At 35.3% G+C, this 24,489-nt stretch overlaps 1 protein-coding gene across 1 annotated transcript in view; it reads left to right on the forward strand.

Moving 5' to 3' along the window:
• The window catches only part of usp43b (ubiquitin specific peptidase 43b), a 72,791-nt gene that overhangs the window by 29,842 nt on the left and 18,460 nt on the right, over window positions 1-24,489 (forward strand). Inside the window, exons 4-8 of the mRNA XM_058768763.1 lie at window positions 6,226-6,318; window positions 9,761-9,896; window positions 10,295-10,439; window positions 14,710-14,878; window positions 22,525-22,636. Of these exons, the coding sequence (XP_058624746.1) occupies window positions 6,226-6,318; window positions 9,761-9,896; window positions 10,295-10,439; window positions 14,710-14,878; window positions 22,525-22,636 (655 nt within the window). The remainder of the gene's footprint in view (window positions 1-6,225; window positions 6,319-9,760; window positions 9,897-10,294; window positions 10,440-14,709; window positions 14,879-22,524; window positions 22,637-24,489) is intronic.

Genomic DNA, 24,489 nt, shown 5'->3' on the forward strand with positions numbered 1-24,489 from the left:
AAAGGACATTGTGGTGTACGGAGCCCTTTAAAGGACATTGTGGTGGGAAAAATTCGGGGTGGGAGGAAAAAATATTTTTCAAATGTTTTGCGTTCCCTCGCAAAACTTTTGCGTTCCCTTGCAGTGGTTACAGCTCGTATGTTCACAATGGAGCAGTTCATAGTTTTTTTATTTTGAACTTGGACTCAATAAAGTAATACAGTCAGTGCTTATTTCGAGGCACGATTTTGGGACATTCTAAAATGCTTAATGTGGCTTAATGTTTTAAAACAGTGACAATCGAGGACTAAATTCGATAATAAATCCTGATAAAAAATTATTAGGCTAACATTAATAACCTTATTAATAATATTACTATTAATAAAGGAGAATAGCCCAGAATATGAATGCAACGGATTTGGTATTTTTAAATCACCGTTTTCATTATAGCCTACCTTTAAGCGTTTTATGGGGGAGAAAAAGCTTTGGCTACGTGCATGGCGTTGTGTTCATATTCTGGGCTATTCTGCTTAGTAATATTATTAATAAGGTTATTAATATTAGCCTAATAATTTTATCAGCTTTTATTATCGAATTTGGTCCTCCAAGTCACTGTTTTAAAACATTAAGCCACGTTAAGCGTTTTATTATGTCCCAAAACCATGCCTTGAACTAAGCACTGACTTATTAATTTATTTGAGTCCAAGTTCAAAATAAAACTCTATGAACCGCTCCATTGTGAACATACGAGCTGTAACCACTGCAAGCTGTAAAGTAAACAGGAAGAGTTTGTCTGAACTCAAATGGTTTTGCGAGAGAACGCAAATATCTTTGAGAGAGAATGCAAAAGTTTTGTGAGAGAACGCAAATATCTTTGCGAGGGAACGCAAAGTTTCTCGAGGGAATGCAAAAGTTTTGCAAGAGAACGCAAAACATTTGAAAATAATTTTTTCCTCCCACCCTGAATTTTTTCCACCACAATGTCCTTTAAAGGGCTCCGTAAGTTTCTTTCTTCTGCTGAACACACACGAAGATATTTTGAAGAATGTTGGTAACCAAACAGTTGACTGACTCCCATAGTATTTTTTTCCCCTTACTATGGAAATTGATAGCTACCATCAACTGTTTCTTCAAAATATCTTCTATTGTGCTCGAGAGAAGAAAGAAACAACTTGAGGGTAAGTTAATGATGACAGACTTTACATTTTTGGGTGAACTATCCCTTTAAACTGTGACGAGAAAATATTTTAATATTAAAACAGATCGACCACCTCATCAACACACATATTCCCTCTAAATCTTCTTCTCGCTCCAGTAAGTAAAACATTTGTGAGCAGTTTAAGCAGATGCAGTTTTGCCCACTGCTTTCACTGCAGTTCTGGACTGACATGCATCTGAACAGTTTGTCACTCATCTTGCCTCGTTTAAGCTGTTACCTGTGTTCTCACTGTCATTCTGAGACATCATTACATTACTTTATCCTTCCCTTTTAGCATCCACGTCTCTGTTTTTCCCACCCTCCATCTGCTGCTAGCTGGTTAATTTGTCCATTTTACATAAATTTTATGATGAATCACTGACAACAGTCGAAATTACTGTTTATCACCCAACTGCTGACAAAAAAGTTTTGCGCAAACACCTGGCCTGCAGTCCAGACATCAGCAAGCCTGAACATGCAATGTTGACATGAAACACTGATTAAATGTGTGACGCAGACTGAACCTCTCGTTCGTGAGAACTGTAATTAGTAGCTTTGAAAATTACAGCAAACTAGCCATCTGCTTCTAAAGGAAGTAACTCATGTTTTTGCTGTACTTTCAATAAATATCTGCCATTTCATCATAGTGTTGCTCAGTGGCCATTGAAAACAAAAAAAACACTGTAATCAGCCAATCAACTTACAGACTACTTGGAATCCACCAGTACAGTGCGACAGACAGATAGATAGATAGATAGATAGATAGATAGATAGATAGATAGATAGATAGATAGATAGATAGATAGATAGATAGATAGCTTCAGCTGCAGCATAGGAGAGAGAAGCTTTGAAAAGCCACAGATTCATCACACTGTATACAGCGACGGCTGTGTGGAATTTAAATGACTCCCACTCAAGTGGCCTTCATACTAATGCAGATCATGGCGCGAATGTAATTCACATCAGCGCCTTCCAAATATTTAGCTAGCTCCTTCTGTTGTCAGGATACCAGTAAATATTGAGCTACATGAGGGAGACTGATTATTTCAGAAGGGTGTATTTGCTTGTTTGTTTGCACTAACAACGTGATCCTAATTTGTCAGGACAATACTATAACAAAGTACTTCGTTACTGCACTTAAGTAGATTTTTCTGGTATCAGTACTTTACTTCACTATTTAATTTTCTGAATACTTTTTACTTTCACTCCTTACATTTTTACACAAATATCTGTACTTTTTACTTCTTGCATTTTCAAACCAGGCTCGTTACTTTAGATTTGATCTGCATTTGGTGGATCACCATTCGATAACAAATCTCTAATAAATCATGAATAGGTTAGTCTTTACTGGCAGCGCCAAAAGGTTTCTATCAGAGTAATCAATGTAAGTGACTCGAGGATGTAGTGGATCAGAGAGGCAAAACTACTGACCTGTTCAGGACTTCAAGTGTAGGTCAGTTTCATTTGTAAATAGGCTACTGTAGTTTTGTCTTTGTTTACTTACAGTAGTTAAGCATTAAACTGCTAGCAACTCTTAGCAGTAGCAGCCAGAGGATTAATAATACTGTAAACTAAACTAAATTACTATCATCACTCAAAAATGATATGAAAAATATGACTCATGATAATATAATGACACGTTCAGTATTAGGATTGTTCTGTAAAGATATTGTCATAATGTAATTATTATTGTACTAATTTTGACATTTAGACCATTTATAAAACATAGTTTTGTTAAATCTATAGTATTTAAGTCAATTTAAGATAAAACAGCAACACATGGTTATAATGTGATATTTTAAATAGAACTAAAATAAAGTTATGTTATTGCAAACAGAATACAATGAAGTGGTTGTTTTGCAACAAGGTGGAGACAGTTCTGTTCAAAACAGTAGATGGCTGATGGGAAAAGTGATAGGTACAAGAAAATTAGTGAAAAAAAGTAAACACAGAGATAGAGATATCATTGAAAATGAATAGAATGAAAAGGAAAATGGAAGTGAAGGTGCAGTTCAAGAGAGAACCTTTAATTATTTTGCACGGCCCCAGCCTAACGTTTTAAACCTTTTTTTTTTTAAATGTGATGGCTATGCAAAAAATAGGGTTGTCTGTGGTTTCAGAATTTGTTGTAGGTGTATGGGATGGCCTGGATGAGTGTCAGATTTCCTGGACTGAAATTTTGTCCCAGTCCTGCCCTGTTCTACATGGTGGTTGTTCAGCCTTGATACATCCATTAGCTAACAAAATTTTAAATGCAAGTTATTTTGTATTAATGTGTCAATATGACTTGAGGTCCAGTTACCAGCGTGACACTTAAACGGGTAGTACATGTCAGAGATCATACTACTTTAATTTGAGTAAAAATGTGTAGTCAGTACTTCTTTTTACCAGAGTATTTTCAAACATGAGTATCTGTACTTCTACTTAAGTGAATGATGTGCGTACTTTATATGTGCTGTCAAAATTAGCACGTTAACGCAGGCGATTTATTTTTTTCAGTTTCAATTCAAAACTGTCCTGGAGCAGCCCAGCACTGTCTCCTCATCTAACACACCCGATTCAACTCGTTAGCTCATTAATAGAGACTTTAAGACCTGAAGTGGGTCAGAAAAGGGATGGGGAAAGAGAGTTGAGAGAAAATACGATGCGTGAGATCCGCGTCATGTTCAGAAGCGGCAGCTCTTAAAGAAACATCACCCAAAATAACCCAGCTGCTGCGATGTCTGTTCATCAAAGAGCAAAAGATAACTTTTATAGCTTTAATTTAGCATATTTAATTTAGAATTTAGTGTTTGATAACTTTATTCAATTTCTGCATTTCCTACTTGCTGAAGGGCACAGGTAGCTAAATATTACATTTGTTATAATGGGTTTATGTGAAGATTGTTTAAAATTCACTTCAATTAGAAGTTATTTTATTAAAGTCTAATAAATATTAAAATTGATTGCTCTCAATTATACTGTAATGTTGAATGGCTATAGTCAATGGTTAAATATTAGGAAAAAAAGAACAATTTTATAGAGTCATCAGTAGTATTGGTATCAGTGATACTGGCCTTCAGTCATAAAAAAAGATGCCATTAAACAAATATTAAAAATATACTGTCTTTATGTTGTTTCTACATTAATTTGAAGATTAAATGTGAAATTATTGCAATATAAAAGTATATTTAAAAAGTTTAATGTTAGGTGGGATTAAAATTTAATAAAAAATTTTAATCGATTGACAGCACTAATATATATATATATATATATATATATATATATATATATATATATATATATATATATATATATATATATATATATATATACACATTATCGGGTTGATGTTAGTAAAGTTGATTCTCTATTAATGAGTCAAAATGATTCAAACATTACAAATTGTTCCCATTTGTTCAATGTGATAATGGTGCTCTTGGGGAATTCTCTTTGTTTGTTTATATGTGTTGACTGTGTCTCGAGATAAATAATCAATTTGATGACCTCTTTTGTCTGGGAAGTTTATCATCATAGGCCACTTTGTATTAATTAAACAGATTTGCATATTCTTCATATGTAATGAAGCACTCAGTTATTTTGAGACATCCCTGCGGTTCAAGGAAAAGTGTTGTGAATAGCGTTGGGGAATCGAGAATGGTTTCTTATTCAGCCCCATTAAAAAATACAGAAAAAAACAATGACGTTCGGTTCTGATGCGAACAGTACACTGTAACTGAATAAAAATACAAAACATACAACAATGACTGTTATGAGCTAAACCTTTTAATGAATCAAACGTACATCCTCAATTTGGAACCGCATACAAATGTACTACTCTCACTATTTCTGACATAGAAATTAAAAAGTGGTAGTCGCATGCTAGCCTTGTATGCGGCAACAGAGTGGCCAGTATAGTCCAACTCCCAATTAAATGGCTCTTGTGAGCTGGATCTTTTTAGTGAATTAAAAACATACAGAGCAACCAATAGTCCAATTCTCAAGCAAATTATCATCACAAATTGGTTCTCCTTAGTTAATTATACAGCTCAAACAATGTAGTCCAACCAATTCCAGAAAAAAAGACTCTTTTAGAGAACCAAAGTACAGTTTAGGATTGTGATTATCGGATAGCCTTTATACCACTTTTAACCAGTGAGAAGTCATTTAAAAAGTCTGTGTATGCTCACCCCTTGCAGGAATTGTTTTAATGTTTATTATAAAAAATGATCTCCTCATTGTTTCTTTTTGATGAAAACAACAACACAAGATTTTAAATTATAGTGACTGAGATGATTTGGGTTCTTATACCTGCAAATTTACTATCCACACAGACTTGGATCAGGTTCACTTATTCTGTGTAAGTGGAGTGCTGCTGCTGCATTGTTTGTCTTCTGCAGTAAGACATATGTGGGCGAACTGCAGCCGAAGAGCTCAGAGTTAAAATGCTGAAGTCTCCACATAACACTCTGACAGCTGCCGGAGATAAACAGGGCTTTCCTTAATACTCTAAAAATATCTCTAGCCACCTCGCTTTATTTGTTTCTCCACAACACTGACCTGGCAAGTGCTAGCAGGGAGAGGATATATTGTTTAAATTAAAAAGGCATTAGTATTTATGAGTGTTTGAGATACTCTAAGAAAGATGGATAGATGGATAGATAGATAGATGGATGGATGGATGGATGGATGGATGGATGGATGGATGGATGGATGGATAGATAGATAGATGCTTCATCAACAAAGCCATTCTGAACAAGTCTATGGTGTGAGTTTGAAATCATTCTGTAAATGAGTGGCAAGGATGATGCAAAAAACTGCAATTGTGATTTTGTGAGCATCAGTTTCCGTAACAATAATTCTTCCCAAGAGACGTTCTGTGCTTCCTCTTCTCTGTGACATCACTTCCTCTTCCACTGAACTTCCCTTGAGGCTCATTCATGCAATACAATGGCTAATAGCTTGATTGTTTGTGTTTGTTTCTTATATAATATTTGTATATATTTGTGTGTCTGCTACTCTTTTGTTGCTATTTAACCATCTTTTTTTTCCCCACGCTTTTTTTCCAGGTCATCTCTGACATGTCCACATTGTCTTAAGCAGAGCAACACGTTCGATCCTTTTCTGTGCATTTCCCTCCCTATTCCTCTAAGGCAGACGAGGTGAGTACAATTTTTTGAAATTATTGACTCATGCAAAAATGTAATTGTTTTTCTTGCTGTGGTTGTATTCTAACATTTTTGCCTCTCTGCACTCAAAAACAAGGAAGCGTTCAAAACAACAGCAGCAGATGGATTTTGCCAGGAAATGAACACCCTCACATTTACAAATGCACAACTATTGTCCCACACATGCTATAATGTATAATGTTTCTGTATATACATGTCTATATAAAACAGCTTTGTAATGATATATGGTAATACCGGTTATACTGGTTATGAGGGATGAAACCAGTATGAAATTTTATACTGGTTTAAAGCAAGCTTGAAACTTGTTTGACAAAAACAGTTCTTACAGTGGGTACGGAAAGTATTCAGACCCCCTTAAATTTTTCACTCTTTGTTATATTGCAGCCATTTGCTAAAATCATTTGTTCCTTTTTTTCCTCATTAATGTACACACAGCACCATATTGACAGAAAAACACAGAATTGTTGACATTTTTGCAGATTTATTAAAAAAGAAAAACTGAAATATCACATGGTCCTAAGTATTCAGACCCTTTGCTGTGACACTCATATATTTAACTCAGGTGCTGTCCATTTCTTCTGATCATCCTTGAGATGGTTCTACACCTTCATTTGAGTCCAGCTGTGTTTGATTTATACTGATTGGACTTGATTAGGAAAGCCACACACCTGTCTATATAAGACCTTACAGCTCACAGTGCATGTCAGAGCAAATGAGAATCATGAGGTCAAAGGAACTGCCTGAAGAGCTCAGAGACAGAATTGTGGCAAGGCACAGATCTGGCCAAGGTTACAAAAAAATTTCTGCTGCACTTAAGGCTCCTAAGAGCATAGTGGCCTCCATAATCCTTAAATGGAAGACGTTTGGGATGACCAGAACCCTTCCTAGAGCTGGCCGTCCGGCCAAACTGAGCTATCGGGAGAGAAGAGCCTTGGTGAGAGAGGTAAAGAAGAACCCAAAGATCACTGTGGCTGAGTTCCAGAGATGCAGTCGGGAGATGGGAGAAAGTTGTAGAAAGTCAACCATCACTGCAGCCCTCCACCAGTCGGGGCTTTATGGCAGAGTGGCCCGACGGAAGCCTCTCCTCAGTGCAAGACACATGAAAGCCCGCATGGAGTTTGCTAAAAAACACCTGAATAAGATTCTCTGGTCTGATGAGACCAAGATAGAAGTTTTTGTCCTTAATTCTAAGCGGTATGTGTGGAGAAAACCAGGCACTGCTCATTACCTGTCCAATACAGTCCCAACAGTGAAGCATGGTGGTGGCAGCATCATGCTGTGGGGGTGTTTTTCAGCTGCAGGGACAGGACGACTGGTTGCATTCGAGGGAAAGATGAATGCGGCCAAGTACAGGGATATCCTGGACGAAAACCTTCTCCAGAGTGCTCAGGACCTCAGACTGGGCCGAAGGTTTACCTTCCAACAAGACAATGACCCTAAGCACACAGCTAAAATAACGAAGGAGTGGCTTCACAACAACTCCGTGACTGTTCTTGAATGGCCCAGCCAGAGCCCTGACTTAAACCCAATTGAGCATCTCTGGAGAGACCTAAAAATGGCTGTCCACCAACGTTTACCATCCAACCTGACAGAACTGGAGAGGATCTGCAAGGAGGAATGGCAGAGGATCCCCAAATCCAGGTGTGAAAAACTTGTTGCATCTTTCCCAAAAAGACTCATGGCTGTATTAGATCAAAAGGGTGCTTCTACTAAATACTGAGCAAAGGGTCTGAATACTTAGGACCATGTGATATTTCAGTTTTTCTTTTTTAATAAATCTGCAAAAATGTCAACAATTATGTGTTTTTCTGTCAATATGGGGTGCTGTGTGTACATTGAGTAAAAAAAAAATGAACTTAAATGATTTTAGCAAATGGCTGCAATATAACAAAGAGTGAAAAATTTAAGGGAGTCTGAATACTTTCCGTACCCACTGTATATCAATATCCTAAATGAATACAATAGGCTTAAATAATAAAGGGCACCTAAAGCGCATCTTATATGGAAATATAAACCTAAACATTTACCCAAAATTACATTTCGTCATAATTTACTTGTTTTTCTAATGACTTAATTTATTCTACACCAAAGATTTTGCAGAATATGTGAGCTGCTCTCTTCCTTACAGTAGAAGTAGATGCAAACCAGGGTTTGTCAAGCTCCAAAGAACACTGTAAATCATCTTAAAGTAGTTAATAAGACTTAGTCATACAGGTTTCATAATGATACAATCTTCATTTTTGGTTGAATTATTCCTTTAGGGCAGAACACATGACCAGTTAAAAGGAAAGTGAACTGTTTGAGGTGTGGCACTTTTTACGTGACCCATTGCCTTATTACGTCCGGCAATTCATTCAGCGTTTACCCCAACGCCACCCTTATTGACAGTAGTTTATGTCTGAGAAGGGCGTTTTCAGGCTTTAGGTCATATATCAGCAAGGTTGTAATAGTGGAGGAAAACTAGATGACAGTATAAATAATGGTACAGTAGTAGATGATGTCACTTCGGAGGAGATGACATCATTTTAGCAAGACCTATAAAGAGTTCAAACGTTTTGGGTCAGCACTATTTTTTTTTTTTTTTTAAGAAATTAGTACTTTTATTCAGCAAAAAGGCTTTTATTAAAGGGTTACTCCACCCCAAAATGAAAATTGTGTCATTAATCACTTACCACCGTCGTTCCAAACCCATAAAAGCTTTGTTCATCTTCGGAACACAATTTAAGATATTTTGGATGAAAACCGGGAGGTTTACTGTCCCATTGACTGCCAAGTAAATTACACTGTCAAGGCCCAGAAAAGTATGAAAGACATCATCAGAATAGTCCATCTGCCATCAGTGGTTCAAGCTGACTGTTACGAAGCGTCGAGAATACTTTTTACACAAATTAGTGTACGCAAATAGTGTACGCTGTTCTGTGTCAGCCGCGCCACAAGGATACTCTGTTTTCGTTAAATCAAAGCGTAGAAAACGTATCCGTGCGGTTCGCTTTCACACTGCCCTTTTTGCAAGTGAACCAGAAACTGTAAACAAAACCACACGTGTGCTTAAGGTCATCCATTCATTGGCTCATCCATTCACCCGTACCACAGTTCTCTTGGAAGCGGACCAAGACCACCTCTTCAGCTGGGTCTCGGTGCGATTGTTTGGTGCGCACCCAAGTGCGATTGCTGTATTCACACCTGCCCAAAAGATCCGCACCAAGAGGGGAAACAAACTTGAGTTCGATTCAATCGAACCAAACAAGACAGGTGTGAATAAAAACACCTTAGTGACCAAACAGATTCATTCTTAAGCCACACCCACCTGCTTAAGCCACATCCAATTTTCAAGATGAGATTTCAAGATGCCCTTTATTGCTATCAGTAACATTTTAATAGATCATAAAGGATGCGTTTTCTTCTCTCTCTGCAGACCAGTGTGTGTGACTTTGGTGTTTAGCAGTAAAGGGCAGCGGTATCTGAGAGTGGGGCTCGCTGTGCCTCTCTTCGGCTCTTTGGCATGTATGCGCCGGATGGTGGCAGATGAGGGCAAGATCTCTCCTGATCAGGTGACAGGTGCACACAGCATCACACAGACAGACCTCATGCCTGCACACAATATATCACCTGACCAAATCTCCTGCATTGCTACAGTGATTGTGTCAGATGGTAATACTGTGGGACTTTGATATATGCCATGATCCCGAAAGATTATCATAATCATATGCTAGATGGTATTTGGAAGAATCAGACGATTATTTTATAGCTAGTTATTATTTTAATGCCTAAAATGTATGTAGATATTATTGGTATCACCGGTAATAAATGTGAATTGATTGATAAGCTTGATAAATAAAATGTGAGATGTTTCAAATATAAAAATGTAATTTTATCTCTATCTTTAATAATGAAAATAACTGCAATAATTGAGTGATTTTATTCCGTTTTTAATTCTCTGTTCTTCTAGGTAATATTGGCAGAGATCTACACAACTGGTTTCCAGCGCTCGTTCTTTGATGACGATGACTTGACCAGCATAGCAGAGAGTGACATCATCTATGCCTTCCAAGCTCCGCCCCTTTACATCAGGGGTGGATCTGCACGAATCTCAGGTAAATGTAGCCAACTGTAGAGGATGTTTTTCAGGATTATAGGCAACTTTTAGGTTTTAATATCATCCCTATCCAAATATAAGACTTGTGTTTCTGGCTGAAATTGGGGGTATAGATTTAGAATGGATTAAATGATTGTATAAAGTTCATCAGTGATTTTATTTTTGGTCCAGTATGCCCTGATGGTCAGCTTGGCCATGATTTCTGAAGTGTGGCCAAGTCTGTGTTCACTAGGCTTGGGCCAAATTCATAACAGGCATACTTTCAGTTCGTGACAATGTGAAATATCATTGTAATGTGCTGCTCAAGAAACATTATTATCAATGCTGAAAACAGTCGTGCTGTCTAATATTGCTGTAGAAACTTGGCATCACAAGATAAGAAGAGTAATCTTACAGAGTTACAAATATATGTAACACAATTCTACACAGTCATGCAAATGTTTTGCAACATGGTATAGCCATTTAAATAAATGGTGATGACTAATGATACATTTTTGATCTCCTAAATATTTTTCTATTATTTATTTTATTTTTTGCCTTTTTTTTTTTTAAATTATAAAAAAAACAATCAACACAGACATAAAAAATCAAAATTTTACTATATAGTGTCATAAAATGCCCAACATATATTTCAATATAACTACAAAAACATACAATTTTGACTAAATTAGAGCATCAAATTTGGAGTATGCATTTTGCTTCCTTTATTCTGAAGTTCCTTAAAGGGATAGTTCACCTAAAAATGAAAATTATGTCATCATTTACACACCCTTAAGTTGTTCCAAACCTATATGAGTTTCTTTCTTCACAAAGGAAGATATGTTGAAGAACGTTGGTAAACAAACTGTTGATGCAGTCAAAGTAGCTATTGACTTCCATATTGGTTGCCAACATTCTTGCCAAACAATGGTTACCAGCATAATGACAAAATTTTCATTTTTGGGTAAACTATCCCTTTAAAGGGGTCATATGATGCGATTTCTTGTTTTCCTTTTCTTTAGTGTGTTATATAGCTGTTTGTGCATGTACAGTATACGATCTGCAGACTTACGAAGCTCAAAGTCTCCCACAAAAGGATTTATTCTATCTAAAAGAAGGATGATCCAGACCGGGCTAAAACGCCTCATTAAAACACGCCCGCACATGTCTACGTCACGATGTGGAAATATTTGCGTAATGCCGCCCAAAGGTGCACGCAAAGAAAGAAGGCGTGGCTTCAGGAACCGCAGTAGTGTTGATGCAGCTGTGTCAGGGAGACGCTGTGTGCTTCTATGTGAAGCAAAAGCACTTTATTTGTCCTTCCGAAAGTAGAAGCAGTTAGGAATCATTGGTTAAGATTTGTTTACAACAGAACAGCACAAACCAAATGTTCAAATTTGTGCAACGCATTTGATGGACGACCGTTTTGTGAACCTAGGAGAGTATAGTTTAAGTATTTGCTATATTGACTGTTCAAATGTAGATTAACGCGTCGTGTGTGTGAGAGAGAGAGACAGGGTCACATCACAGTGGAGTCAGCTGTCTTAACCACAGCTTGTATACTGCAAATACATACGAGCTTCATCACTGTGTCTGTCACGTGACTCTGTTTCCCTTTCAGGCTTGAACTGATGGTAAAACTAACGACATTATTAACTGTCTTTATATTTACTTTGAAAGCTGAAGCTCGCGATTATGGTAAGGGGCATTACATTTCTGACGTGCGCTTGTGGTGTTCGGCCAATCACAATGCACTGTGTCAGCTGGCCAATCAGAGCAGACTGCACTTGTTGGACGGAGGGGCTTTGTAGAAAACGACACCTTTGAGAGAGGCGGGGCATAGAGGAACTACAATAATGTACATTATTTGAAAAATAATGTGTTTTTTGAACATTAAAGCATGTCAGCATATTCTGTTACACCAAACACACAAAATAATGATCTTTAAAATAGCATCATATGACCCCTTTAATTCTGAATGAAGCACAACAACTCTGAAGTTCACAATACAATCAGTAGCTCCGATAACACGCTCTTTTAATAAAGCAATACTTTAACAGGGTGCTTTATAAATGCATTTAGGGCTGCAACAAATTATTATTTTGATAATTGGTTTATCTAATGATTATTACAATGATTAATTAACTATTAATTGACTATTATGATTAATCATCAATTATTTTGTTTGCACTGACATGCTCTCATAAGCACCGTGTGTGTCGTCTTCCATTGGATTGCAAACGGGAGGGCTGAATTACAGTCTCCACTGTGGAGATCTGTGGAGAGGAGAGGTGTTTAATTAACAATCTCACAGTGTTACTTTTGAGTGATAACCTCAAATGGATTCAGTGGGGTTCATCGAGTGACAGGAAAGAAGACAGACTGCATGAGCATAGCCACTTAAAGTCAGCTCGGGTCACACCTTCCTATTCTTCATTTTGAAAACCGGATATGAAAAGACCTTGAGACGGAATGCTGGGAAGCACAGTTGTCCTGATGTTCAGCCATAAAAACGTCTCTTCTTGATTTAAAAGCCAGCTAGTCCTCCATCTGTCCCTAATGGCACATGTGACCTTCCAGTTGTAATGTGTTCATAACGTGTAACGGTCTTGCTGATCGTCATTGTCAAGCTGATTTGCCATTAAACTTGAAGTCATAAGCCAGTGTTTATGCAAATGAGAGTGAAAGAGGCTTTGTCAGATAGTAGCTAGATGGACTGACATTAAGATCCATAGAGAATTGATTATTTTTCTCATTATATACTAACAAACGGACCAGTTTTCAAAGTGCTTACCTGCATGATGTAATGTGTGCTTTACTAATGTGTTTGTTTGCTAATTTTTAATTCATTGACATATGAATATACACTACTGTTTTTAAAGTTTGCTGCTGGAGTATGATTATTAAACTTTATTTTTTTTTTAAATAAATAATTTTAAAAATTCTCTTGCGCTCACTAAGGATGCATTTATTTGATCAAAATGCATTAAAAACAGTAAAATTGTGAAATATTATTAATATATATTTGAATATTTTTTTTAAATGTAATGTATTTTTGTGATGGAAAAGCTACATTTTCAGCATTGTTAATCCAATCCCATGATCTTTAAGAAATCATCCTAATATGCTGATTTGCTGCTCAAGAAACATTATCAATATCGAAAACAGTTCAATATTGAAAACAGTTGTTCTGCATTGCTGTAGAAACTGTGATCCCTTTTTTCAGGATCTTTGATGAATGGAAAGCTCAAAAGAACAGCATTTATTTGAAATAAAAATGTTTTGTAACATTTGTAAAATGTTTTGTATTATAAATTTGTATTTGTCTTTACAGTCACTTTTGATCAATTTAATGCACCCTCGCTAACTGAAAGTATTAATTCAATTCAATTAAAAAAAAAATTAAAAAATGGCTCAAACTTTTTAACTGCAGTGTATAGTGAATCATGGTACTGACATGGTACATGTCCAACAATATGGTACACAAATATATGGTAGTTTTGGGTACTTTTTTGTTTGTAGATGTTTTGGTTTAGTAGTGCTTATAATTTAAATGATTAAAGCTGTAAAGTGTTAAAGTGCTAAATTAATGAAGTTAATAAACTGTCTCAATTTAATGTGCTGAGAAAATTTAAGTAAGTAAATTCTCCTGAAAAGTAGCATTATTATGCCTCTTTTTGCACATCCAGACCAGCCCAACACAACACTGTCTAAATCTAAGGCGGGAGTATTTGTTTGTCCAATAAGGAGCATCTTTTAAACCATTTCAAAGTCATTTCAGAGTTCCAATTGTGTGTTAATGTTCAAGGTGCAGAAATAACACACTTTTAATGCGGTCACCTTGAAGATACGAGCCTCTTCTGTCCCTGATCAATTCAACTGGGTGACTTTTGGAAAATAAATTATATACCAGTCTTTGGCCTTTTTTGGGTAGTTTGTTCTGGGTACTTAATTAATGGCTGCTGCCCAGTCATACTTTATTTGGAAGTAAACATCTGAAAGCTTGACGTCCATTTAGTATGTATGTGTATGTGTGTGAAGGCTGGCGTCAGATCATACGCCCCACTGTGTTCAGTCTGCTGTCTGCTGTGCTCTATTTGCATGTCTCCATCTGCCTCTCTCTCTCTGTCATTCTCTTCCTCTCTTTATCCATGCGTATGTCACCTTGTTTTGTCATACAATAAAATTTGACATTATTCAAATATACGGAGGCACAGACAATAAATCTGCCTGCATAGGCGTGTTAGGAGGTGACCTCTACCTCTCCTTGGTTCTCCCTCTCATCCCAGGGTTGCACCACAGTCTTCCGTCCTCTCCGTACACCTCGTCTGGGCCGGAGGGTCACAGACTGGCTGCGTCCGGAGCGCTGTCCTCCGAGTTCCTGAACCAGGCCGATGGGATGGTGAAGATCTTGCTGCTGGTGTGTAATGCAGCTGGAGCAGGACAGCAGGCAGTGAGGTACCCTTAAAAATTATGACTTTTTGACTGGTAACCAAACAGCTGTATAGGTTTATAACCTCATTTAGGGGTCTTCAGAGTTAAGAGTTCAGTATTCAGCAGTTTGACGCACCCTGTGTGAACTCGTTAACTTTTACACAGTTTTTGAATTTTAGTCTTAGTTGTTTTTTTTTTGTCTTTTGGTGAAAAAAAAAAAAAAAATCATTTAAACTTGGACAATGTTTTGCCATGTCAGATTTATTCATATTTGCCAAGTTTATTCTGACTAAAATGGCAATTAATTTTAGTCAAAAGATATAACATTTTAGTTGACAAGAACATGCAAATTTAAACCAAATACTTAAATTTTGATTTAAACATGCATCAACTCCTGAAATAAAATTATAGTGACACTATTGCAATACAATGTTGTGAATCTTTGTTTTAGTTATTTAGTTATTTGTGCGTGTTTCAGTATGTTGTTACAGAAAAAAACATATTCTGCCTAGATTGTAATTTAGTTGAAGTTCACTTGTGCTTTTTTGTAATTTTGTACAGAACAAAGACGTATTATTAAGTTTGTGTTGTGTATAAAGTTCAGTTTACCGGCATTTAAGCAGGTTTGTTGACGGCTTTATTAACTCTGACTGGGTTATTTGAAAATTTTCTACAATTTTCTACTTCATAAACATATTCACACATGATTCAGTATCTTACATTCTTCTTTTTTCTCATCATAATGTAAAAATATTGGAAAATATATTGATATTTTATATAAATAAAATATATTTATAATATATTATAAAATAAAATTATATATTATAAAATATATTTATACTTATACAATACTGTTCAAACGTTTGGGGAAAGTAAGATTTTTGTATGGTTTTTTTTTTTTTTGTGCGGTCAAGCGATTAATCACATACAAAATGAAAGTTTTTGCATAATATAATATAATATATGTGTGTGTTCTGTGTATATTTAAGTATATATAAATACACACACATACAGTATATATTTTGAAAATATTTACATGTATTTACATGTCTATTTATATTCATATAATTTATATTATAAAATAAATATGTTTAATATATAAATATAACATATTTTTCTGAAATATATACATGCATGTGTGTGTATTTATATATACATAATAAATATACACAGCACACACACATTATGTAAACACAAACTTTTATTTTGGATGCGATTATCGTGATTATTTGATAGCACTAGTTTTTTTTTTTTACAAGTGTCTTATGCTCACCAAGGCTGCATTCATTTGATCAAACATATAGTAAAAACAGTAATATTTTGAAATGTTAATACAATGTAAAATCACTGTTTTCTATTTGAATATATATTTAAATGTAATTTATTCCTGTGATTCAAAGCTGAATTTTCAGCATCATTTCTCCAGTCTTCAGTGTCACATGATCCTTCAGAAATCATTCTAATATGATGATTTGAAGTTCAAGAATTCATTATTATTATTATTATTATTGTCAATGTCGAAAACAGTTGTGTTGCTGTAATGCATTTAATCAAGATATTTTGAAAAACAGAGTTAAAAAAAAAAGTAATTGAAATATACAGTTTTGATCATTTTAATGCATCCTTGCTGAATAAACAGGAAAAAAAACAGGAGAAAAAAACTGAGTAGATTAACACTAGTATATGGTGATTAACCAATCATAAGTTTATTTACAAAAAAATCATAAAGGTTTAATTCCAAGGGTCACAGAGGGTGAAAATGGTCTGATCTAGCATTATAAGTGGACTTCAGAGGACAAAAACGTGCCACGTAAAGCTGGCAGATATCAATCATGACAACTTTACCTCACCTTTTCACTTTTGCTCTAAAAGCTTCTCACAGATTCTTTGACGTTTGTCACGTCAGAGCGATCCTGCAGACACACAGTGACAGTCGCTCAGAGATCGATACTCTCTTAAGTGTGAATGCCTCCAGAAATCTAATTTTGTTCCATGGCCTTTGGTAATGTGAGTTTCTCCCTCACTTTAATGGAAGTGAAAGAGAGAAGGAGAGAGAGTGAAGCTCAACACATACGTTCATCTCTTACAGATGAGCTAGAGTACATGTCATTTTGAAAGCAGTGATATTTTGATTGATTTTCCCCAGATAATGATAAAAGTGATATTCCCATCACAGAGTTAGCGTGTAGAAAGGACTAGATTTGACGTACAGCTGTAGTCATGAGTTCATTAACTGGGAATGTTTGAATATAGAAACTTGCACTGAAACTAGGCAGATGTCATAATAAGAGCGTAACCATATCTGAAACATTGGGGGAGGGGGCAAAAGAGATTTCAGGCAATAACTGCTAACATGCCAGAAATATTTCTGTTAATGTTTCTTGTCTCGCCACATACACAAAATACAGTTACAAAAAACATTACAATGATGTGAGAATTTTTTTGCCCCCTTCCTGTTTTTTTTTTTTTTTTGCATATTTGTCACACCTGAATGATTCAGATCATCAAACTAATTTTAATATTACACAAAGATAACCCGAGTAAATGCAAAATGCAGTTTTGAAATAATGATTTCATTCATTAAGGGAAAAACGCTGTCCAAACCTGCCTGGCCCTACGTGAAAAAGTAATTGCCCCCTAAATCTAATGACTGGTTGTGCCACCCTTTGCAGCAACAACTGCAATCAAGCGTTTGCAATGGCAATGAGTCTTTCACATCGCTTTGGACTTGCTGGTGTGTTTGGGATCATTGTCCTGCTGCATAACCCAAGTGCCCTTGACACTTGAGGTTACAAACTGTCGGATGGACATTCTCCTTCAGGATTTTCTGATAGAGTGCAGAATTCATGGTTCCATCAATTATGGCAAGTCATCCAGATTCTGAAGCTGCAAAGCAGCCTCAGAGCATCACACTACCACCACCATGTTTGACTGTTGGTATTTTTATGAAATGCTGTGTTGGTTTTACGCCAGATGTAACGGGACACACACCTTCCAAAAAGTACAACTTTTGTCGCATCAGTCCACAGAATATTTGCCCAAAAGTCTTGGGGATAATCAAGATATTTTTTGGCAAATGTGAGACGAGCCTTTGTGTTCTTTTTGGTCAGCGATGGCTTTTGCCTTGAAACTCTCCCATGGATGCTGTTTTTGCCCATTCTCTTTCTTATTGTTGAATCATGAACACTGACCTTAATTGAGGCAAGTGAGGCCTGCAGTTCTTTAGATGTTGTTCTGGGTTCTTTTATGACCTCCTGGATGAGTCGTCTTTGTGCTCTTGGAGTAATTTTGGTAGGCCGGTCACTCCTGGGAAGGTTCACACTGTTCCAAATTTTCTTCATTTGTGGATAATGGCTCTGATCATGGTTTGCTGGAGTCCCAAAGCCTTAGAAATGGCTTTATAACCCTTTCCAGACTGATACATGTAAACTATTTTGTTTCTCATCTGTTTATGAATTTCTTAAGATCACGGAATGATGTGTTGCTCTTTAAACATGCTTCACTTTGTCAGACAGGTTCTATTTAAGTGATTTCTTGATTCAACAGGTCTGGCAGTAATCAGGCCTGGGTTTGGCAAGTGAAATTTAACTCAGCTTTCTAAAATAATGTGGTTAATCACAGTTCTTTCATGATTTAATAGGAGGGGGCGATTCATTTTTCATGTAGGGCCAGGTAGGTTTGGACAGCTTTTTTCACTTAATAAATTAAATCATCTAAAAACTGCATTTTGTATTTACTTGCGTTATCTTTGTGTAATATTAAAATTTGTTTGATGATCTGAATCTTTTAAGTGTGACAAATATGCAAAAAATGTAAACAAAAAAGCGGGAAGGGGGCAAAAACCTTTTCACGGCACTGCATATAAATCACGTAAATGATGAAGGGTATTTTCAATTAGAAATGGTGTCATGGCAATTATCTGCAACAAAATAAATTAAACTGAAAAACAAAACAAAACACAAAAACTAACTAAATACAAATAAAAATTACAAAAGCGCATAATTACTACACCTAAAATTAAAATCAAAACTGAAAATATAAAAATAATAAATTAGTGCTGGGCAACGATTAATCTAGATTAATCTCATCCAAAATAAAAGTTTTTGTTTATATAATATATCTGTGTGTACTGTGAATATTTATTATGTGTATATAAAGACACACACATACAGTATATATTTTGAAAATATTTACATGTATTTACATGTATATATTATATTAATATAATTTATGATATATAAATATATTGGTAACACTTTACAATAAGGTTCATTAGTTAACTACATTAGTTAACATTAACTAATAATGAACTGCACTTATACAGCGTTTATTAATCTTTGTTAATGTTAATTTCAACATTTACTAATACATTATTAAAATCTTGTTAACATTAGTTAATGCACTGTGAACTAACATGAACTAACAATGAACATCTGTATTTTTATTAACTAACGTTAGCGAAGATTAGTAAATACAGTAACAAATGTATTGCTCATGGTTAGTTCATGTTAGTTAATACATTAACTAATGTTTAACTAATGCACCTTATTGTAAAGTGTTACCAATATATTTAATATATAAACATAACACATTTTTCTTAAATATATACATACATGGGTGTGTATTCATATATACATAATAAATACACACAATACACACACATATATTATGTACACAAAAACTTTTATTTTGGATGAGATTAATCTAGATTAATCGTTGCCCAGCACTATAATAAATACAAATATAAAATGAATTCAAAAAATGAATAAATATAATAGTATATAAATAATATTAAAAATATCAAAACTTTTTGAAAGTATTAAGATCATTAAGATGAATAAACTATTTTCTTATCAATGTAATTTACAGTTGGGCACTTGTATATACAGGAAGCACTGTAGAGTTCACATTAAAAAAAAAATAGGATTATAGAACGAATGGCAGGTTCCCTATGGAGATTTCTGCCCCAAAGGACTTTGCTGTCATTTTAAGATCATCACAGGAGCAGGTATATTGCAGGAGAACATCTTTTGATGTTCAGAGCTTGCAACATCAAACATAGTGGAAAAGTTCAGAAAGTCAGCAAAGTGTTTCTCAATTGTGTCCACACTGATTTTAGTTTGCTGCAGGTTCCTGGTTGTAGGCTTATAGTAGCAATTTCAGCATGTCCATCTTTAAAGTCAACATAAAATCTAAATTTATCCTATTAAATTGATTGAATACATTTTCCTGGTTTATTGTGCATGATTTTTCAGTGTATATTATTCAAAAGAATATATAAAACATTTGTCTTTGTAATGTTTATGTGATAAATGTTTCCCCTACTTCCATTTCTGACTTAACTTAGGCCAAAAGGGGTTAAATAATGTTCACCAAGAGCAAAATAGCTATTTAGACATTGTTTTGGGCTATTAAAATCTTACCTATATGTAATGCAGTAATTTAATAACAATTACCATATATTGCAATAATAGCAAATAGTTATAGTTTTGAAAAAGAACCATTCATTTGAGACCAGATGTTCTCAAGGGTGTATTTGACCTCTCAAAACTGTCCTCCCCACCTTATTGAAGTGAAATGGTTTTCAAATGCTGTTTTATTATAACTTCTATATATTTTTGATGTTTAAACTGTGTGGCGTCAAGCATAGTGGACGGATAGTTAGATAGATGGACAGACAGACACTTTATTGTTGTATAATTTGGTGAAAGCCTCCCGTGTTTTTGCCCGGGCGAGCTGTGACGTTAACAGCATCAAAGCATGTTTGTTCAGATCTCAGTTCTGTCTCTGCCTCCTGTCAGGGAAAACTCCACCGTTGTTTTTGGCTGAGTCGAAACCCCAACACAATTACGTGTTTATCACTTTCTGAAAGGTTTGCTGTCCCTCAGCTCACTTTTGTTTGTTTTGTCTCCTGTGTTCATGCTGTACATTCATCCTGTAGCAGAAATCTGGCTAGAAACTTAATCACTAGCCTCCTGCTGCAAAAAAATAACAACAACAACAAAAAAACACACCACACTAAAAAGGGTGGGGTGGATTTCAAGGGCACTGCTGAGGACACTGGAACATAGTGTCCAAACACAGGCAGTAATTTATCTGACAAACATGCACATCAAAATGTGACCTAATGTTTACATAGAAATCTCGTGTGATTTCAGGTAGTGGCTAACATCTCTGCAGTAGTGTAGCTTTAACCTTTTTAGGCCAAGGAAAATAGAGATTGTGCAAGAGCCCCTGCTACGTATTATATAAAACTGATTGTTGTTTTTTAAATCTTGTCAATAATAACATGAGTTCCATAACATGTATCTGCATACTTTGATGCTAGCATTGCAAAGCTGTTTTATGTATTTTAAATCTTTTAATGTGGGTCGGACAATGAAACATTTAGCTGACCTTTAGCTTTTTTTAACGTTGGTTGAGGTTAACTCAGTATAGCGTTATTATAGTTAACTAAAACGGAAATACTAAAATACAATAAAATGAATGAATAAATAAATGTTAAGTGGAAAAAAAAAAAAAAACTTTATTTCAGGCAACATATCTGATTTGTATTTAGTTTAACTTGATGTACTAAAAAAATTAAATTAAAATTAATTAAAAAAAAACATTTTGAGAAACAAAACTAATGAAAATGACAAACTTTTTTAAATAACTAACTTTAATTCAAAATGAAAATATAAAAATAATAAAAAATATAAAAATAAAAACTTCTTCAAAATATTAATTAAAACTATGAAAGCTAAAATAGAATCTCAGTGATACTAAAATAATATTTATTAAATTATATTTAAATTTTTAGGTTAACGTGTTCAATAAATGGTATTTTAGAGGGTTTTTTTCTTAGGCAATAATGGAAATGGCTTTTTAAGGTATGTGTCTATATGTGACCCTGGACCACAAAACCAGTCATAAGGTTTTTTTTTGTTTGTTTTTTTTAATTGAATTGAACTGAAAAAATAAGCTTTCCATTGATGTATGGTTTGTTAGGATCGGACAATATTTGGCCGAGATGCGACTTTTTGAAAATCTGGAATCTGAGGGTGCAAAAAAATCTAAATATTGAGAAAATCGCCTTTAAGTTGTCCAAATGAAGTTCTTAGCAATGCATATTACTAATCAAAAAATAATTTTTGATATTTATGGTAGGAAATTCACAAAGTACCTTCATGGAACACGATATTTACTTAATATCCTAATGTTTTGGGGTTTTTTTGTCATAAAAGAAAAATCAATAATTTTGACCCATACAATGTATTTTTGGCTATTGCTACAAATATACCTCAGCGACTTAAGACTGGTTTTGTGGTCCAGGGTCAGATATAGAAATTTGGAATAAAAACACATGCGGGTATTTAAATAATAATAAAGTTTATTTTATATAGTACGGTTAAAAGGACCTCTCAAGGTGCTTAATATAAATGTTGAAACACAATGCCTAAAACAATATACAAACATGCAAAAAAAAAAAAGATAATAAAAAAATCATCATAAAAAGCTATCCCAAAGAAATATGTTTCAACTTAAAGACTGTTTCTACCAGTGTATCTTTTAGACAAATGTATTTTAAAATGAGCATGTTAACGAAAATATTGTCATTCATATTTTGTGAAGTAATTGCATCTGTTTGACTATAAACACACACTAATCTGATGTCTGTTCACCTGCAGATTCGGTCCTCCATTTCTGATGAGAGAGGACAGGTCAGTGTCGTGGGACCAGCTACAGCAGAGCATCCTCAGTAAACTCTACTATCTAATGATCAATGGATCACAGGCACATGTAAGATCAACTGCCTTTACTCATTTAGCTGATTTGAGCTGTAGATGCAAGCTAAAGCTAAAACCATCACAATTCAAGATCTTAAATCTCTCACAAGATTCCATCATTTCTAAAAAATTTTCCTCCTTCCTTTTGCATTCTTGTGGTCATTCCTGTTGCTTTTCCGCAGTTGATTGGTTCCCCCTGCTGGGTGTTTTCAGACACACCAGCCAGAATAAAACCGTGTCAGTGCACATGCAGGGCCTTTCAGTAGGCGTCTATGGACTCCTGTCCAAGAAAATACTACAGGGGGTCAGCGAACAGATATTCATTCATTCATTCATTCATTCACTCACAGTGAGTGCGTTTACATGCACCCTCTTAATGCGATTATAATGAGATTTTGATAATATTGCGATTAATCTTTACCTTATGTAAACGCAATACTTCTAAATAATGCGATTAAGCTCATAATCGCAGCAAGCATAATCGTATTAACATAGGTGGCGTACGCCGATTTTAATCGAAATATACAGGCATGTAAACACCTTAATCGCATTATTGCCTCTCTGACCAAAGTGCGCATGCGCTTGTGACATATATGAGGAAAACACAACAAGCTGCCAGCAGTCTCTGTTCTTTACCCTCATCCAGAAACGGCGAGTAGAACGCGACGGCAGCGTATAGGCAAACAAATTCCATCACATTTCTATGGCGCCGAAAAAGCGTGGAATACAGCCATACAAAATCATTATGCATTAGACGTAAATAAATGAAAACAGCGGCCAGTAACACACCTGCTCTTTCTGAGTCCATCATTTGTGCTGTCCAGTGGGGTATGTGAATAATTGCAGTAAAAAAAATTAACCACAATTCTTAGCAAATAATAAGAATAATGGAAATTGCATGTTAACGGGAGTAAGAGCTTTGCTCTTGACATGTAAACATCATAATGCGATTAAGTCCTTACTCTGATTATTGGAAATAATCGCAATATTCGTGCGCATGTAAACGCAGTCATTGAGTGCGTTTACATGGACCATCTTAATGCGATTATAATGAGATTTTGGCGATATTGCGATTATGCTTTACCTCATGTAAACGCAATACTTCTAAATAATGCGATTAAGCTCATAATCGCAGCAAGCATAATCGTATTAACATAGGTGGCGTACGCCGATTTTAATCGGAATATACAGGCATGTAAACACCTTAATCGCGGTATTGCCGCTCTGACCAAAGTGCGCATGCGCTTGTGACATATATGAGGAAAACACAACAAGCTGCCAGCAGTTTCTGTTCTTTACCCTCATCCAGAAACGGCGAGTAGAACGCGACGGCAGCGTATAGGCAAACAAATTCCATCACATTTCTATGGCGCCGAAAAAGCGTGGAATACAGCCATACAAAATCATTATGCATTAGACGTAAATAAATGAAAACAGCGGCCAGTAACACACCTGCTCTTTCTGAGTCCATCATTTGTGCTGTCCAGTGGGGTATGTGAATAATTGCAGTAAAAAATTAACCACAATTCTAGCAAATAATAAGAATAATGGAAATTGCATGTTAACGGGAGTAAGAGCTTTGCTCTTGACATGTAAACATCATAATGCGATTAAGTCCTTACTCTGATTATTGGAAATAATCGCAATATTCGTGCGCATGTAAACGCAGTCATTGAGTGCGTTTACATGGACCATCTTAATGCGATTATAATGAGATTTTGGCGATATTGCGATTATGCTTTACCTCATGTAAACGCAATACTTCGATCTAAATAATACGATTAAGCTCATAATCGCAGCAAGCATAATCGTATTAACATAGGTGGCGTACGCCGATTTTAATCGGAATATACAGGCATGTAAACA

This window comes from Onychostoma macrolepis, chromosome 03 (genome assembly GCF_012432095.1).
Source record: "Onychostoma macrolepis isolate SWU-2019 chromosome 03, ASM1243209v1, whole genome shotgun sequence".
Classification (NCBI taxonomy): Eukaryota; Metazoa; Chordata; class Actinopteri; order Cypriniformes; family Cyprinidae; genus Onychostoma; species Onychostoma macrolepis.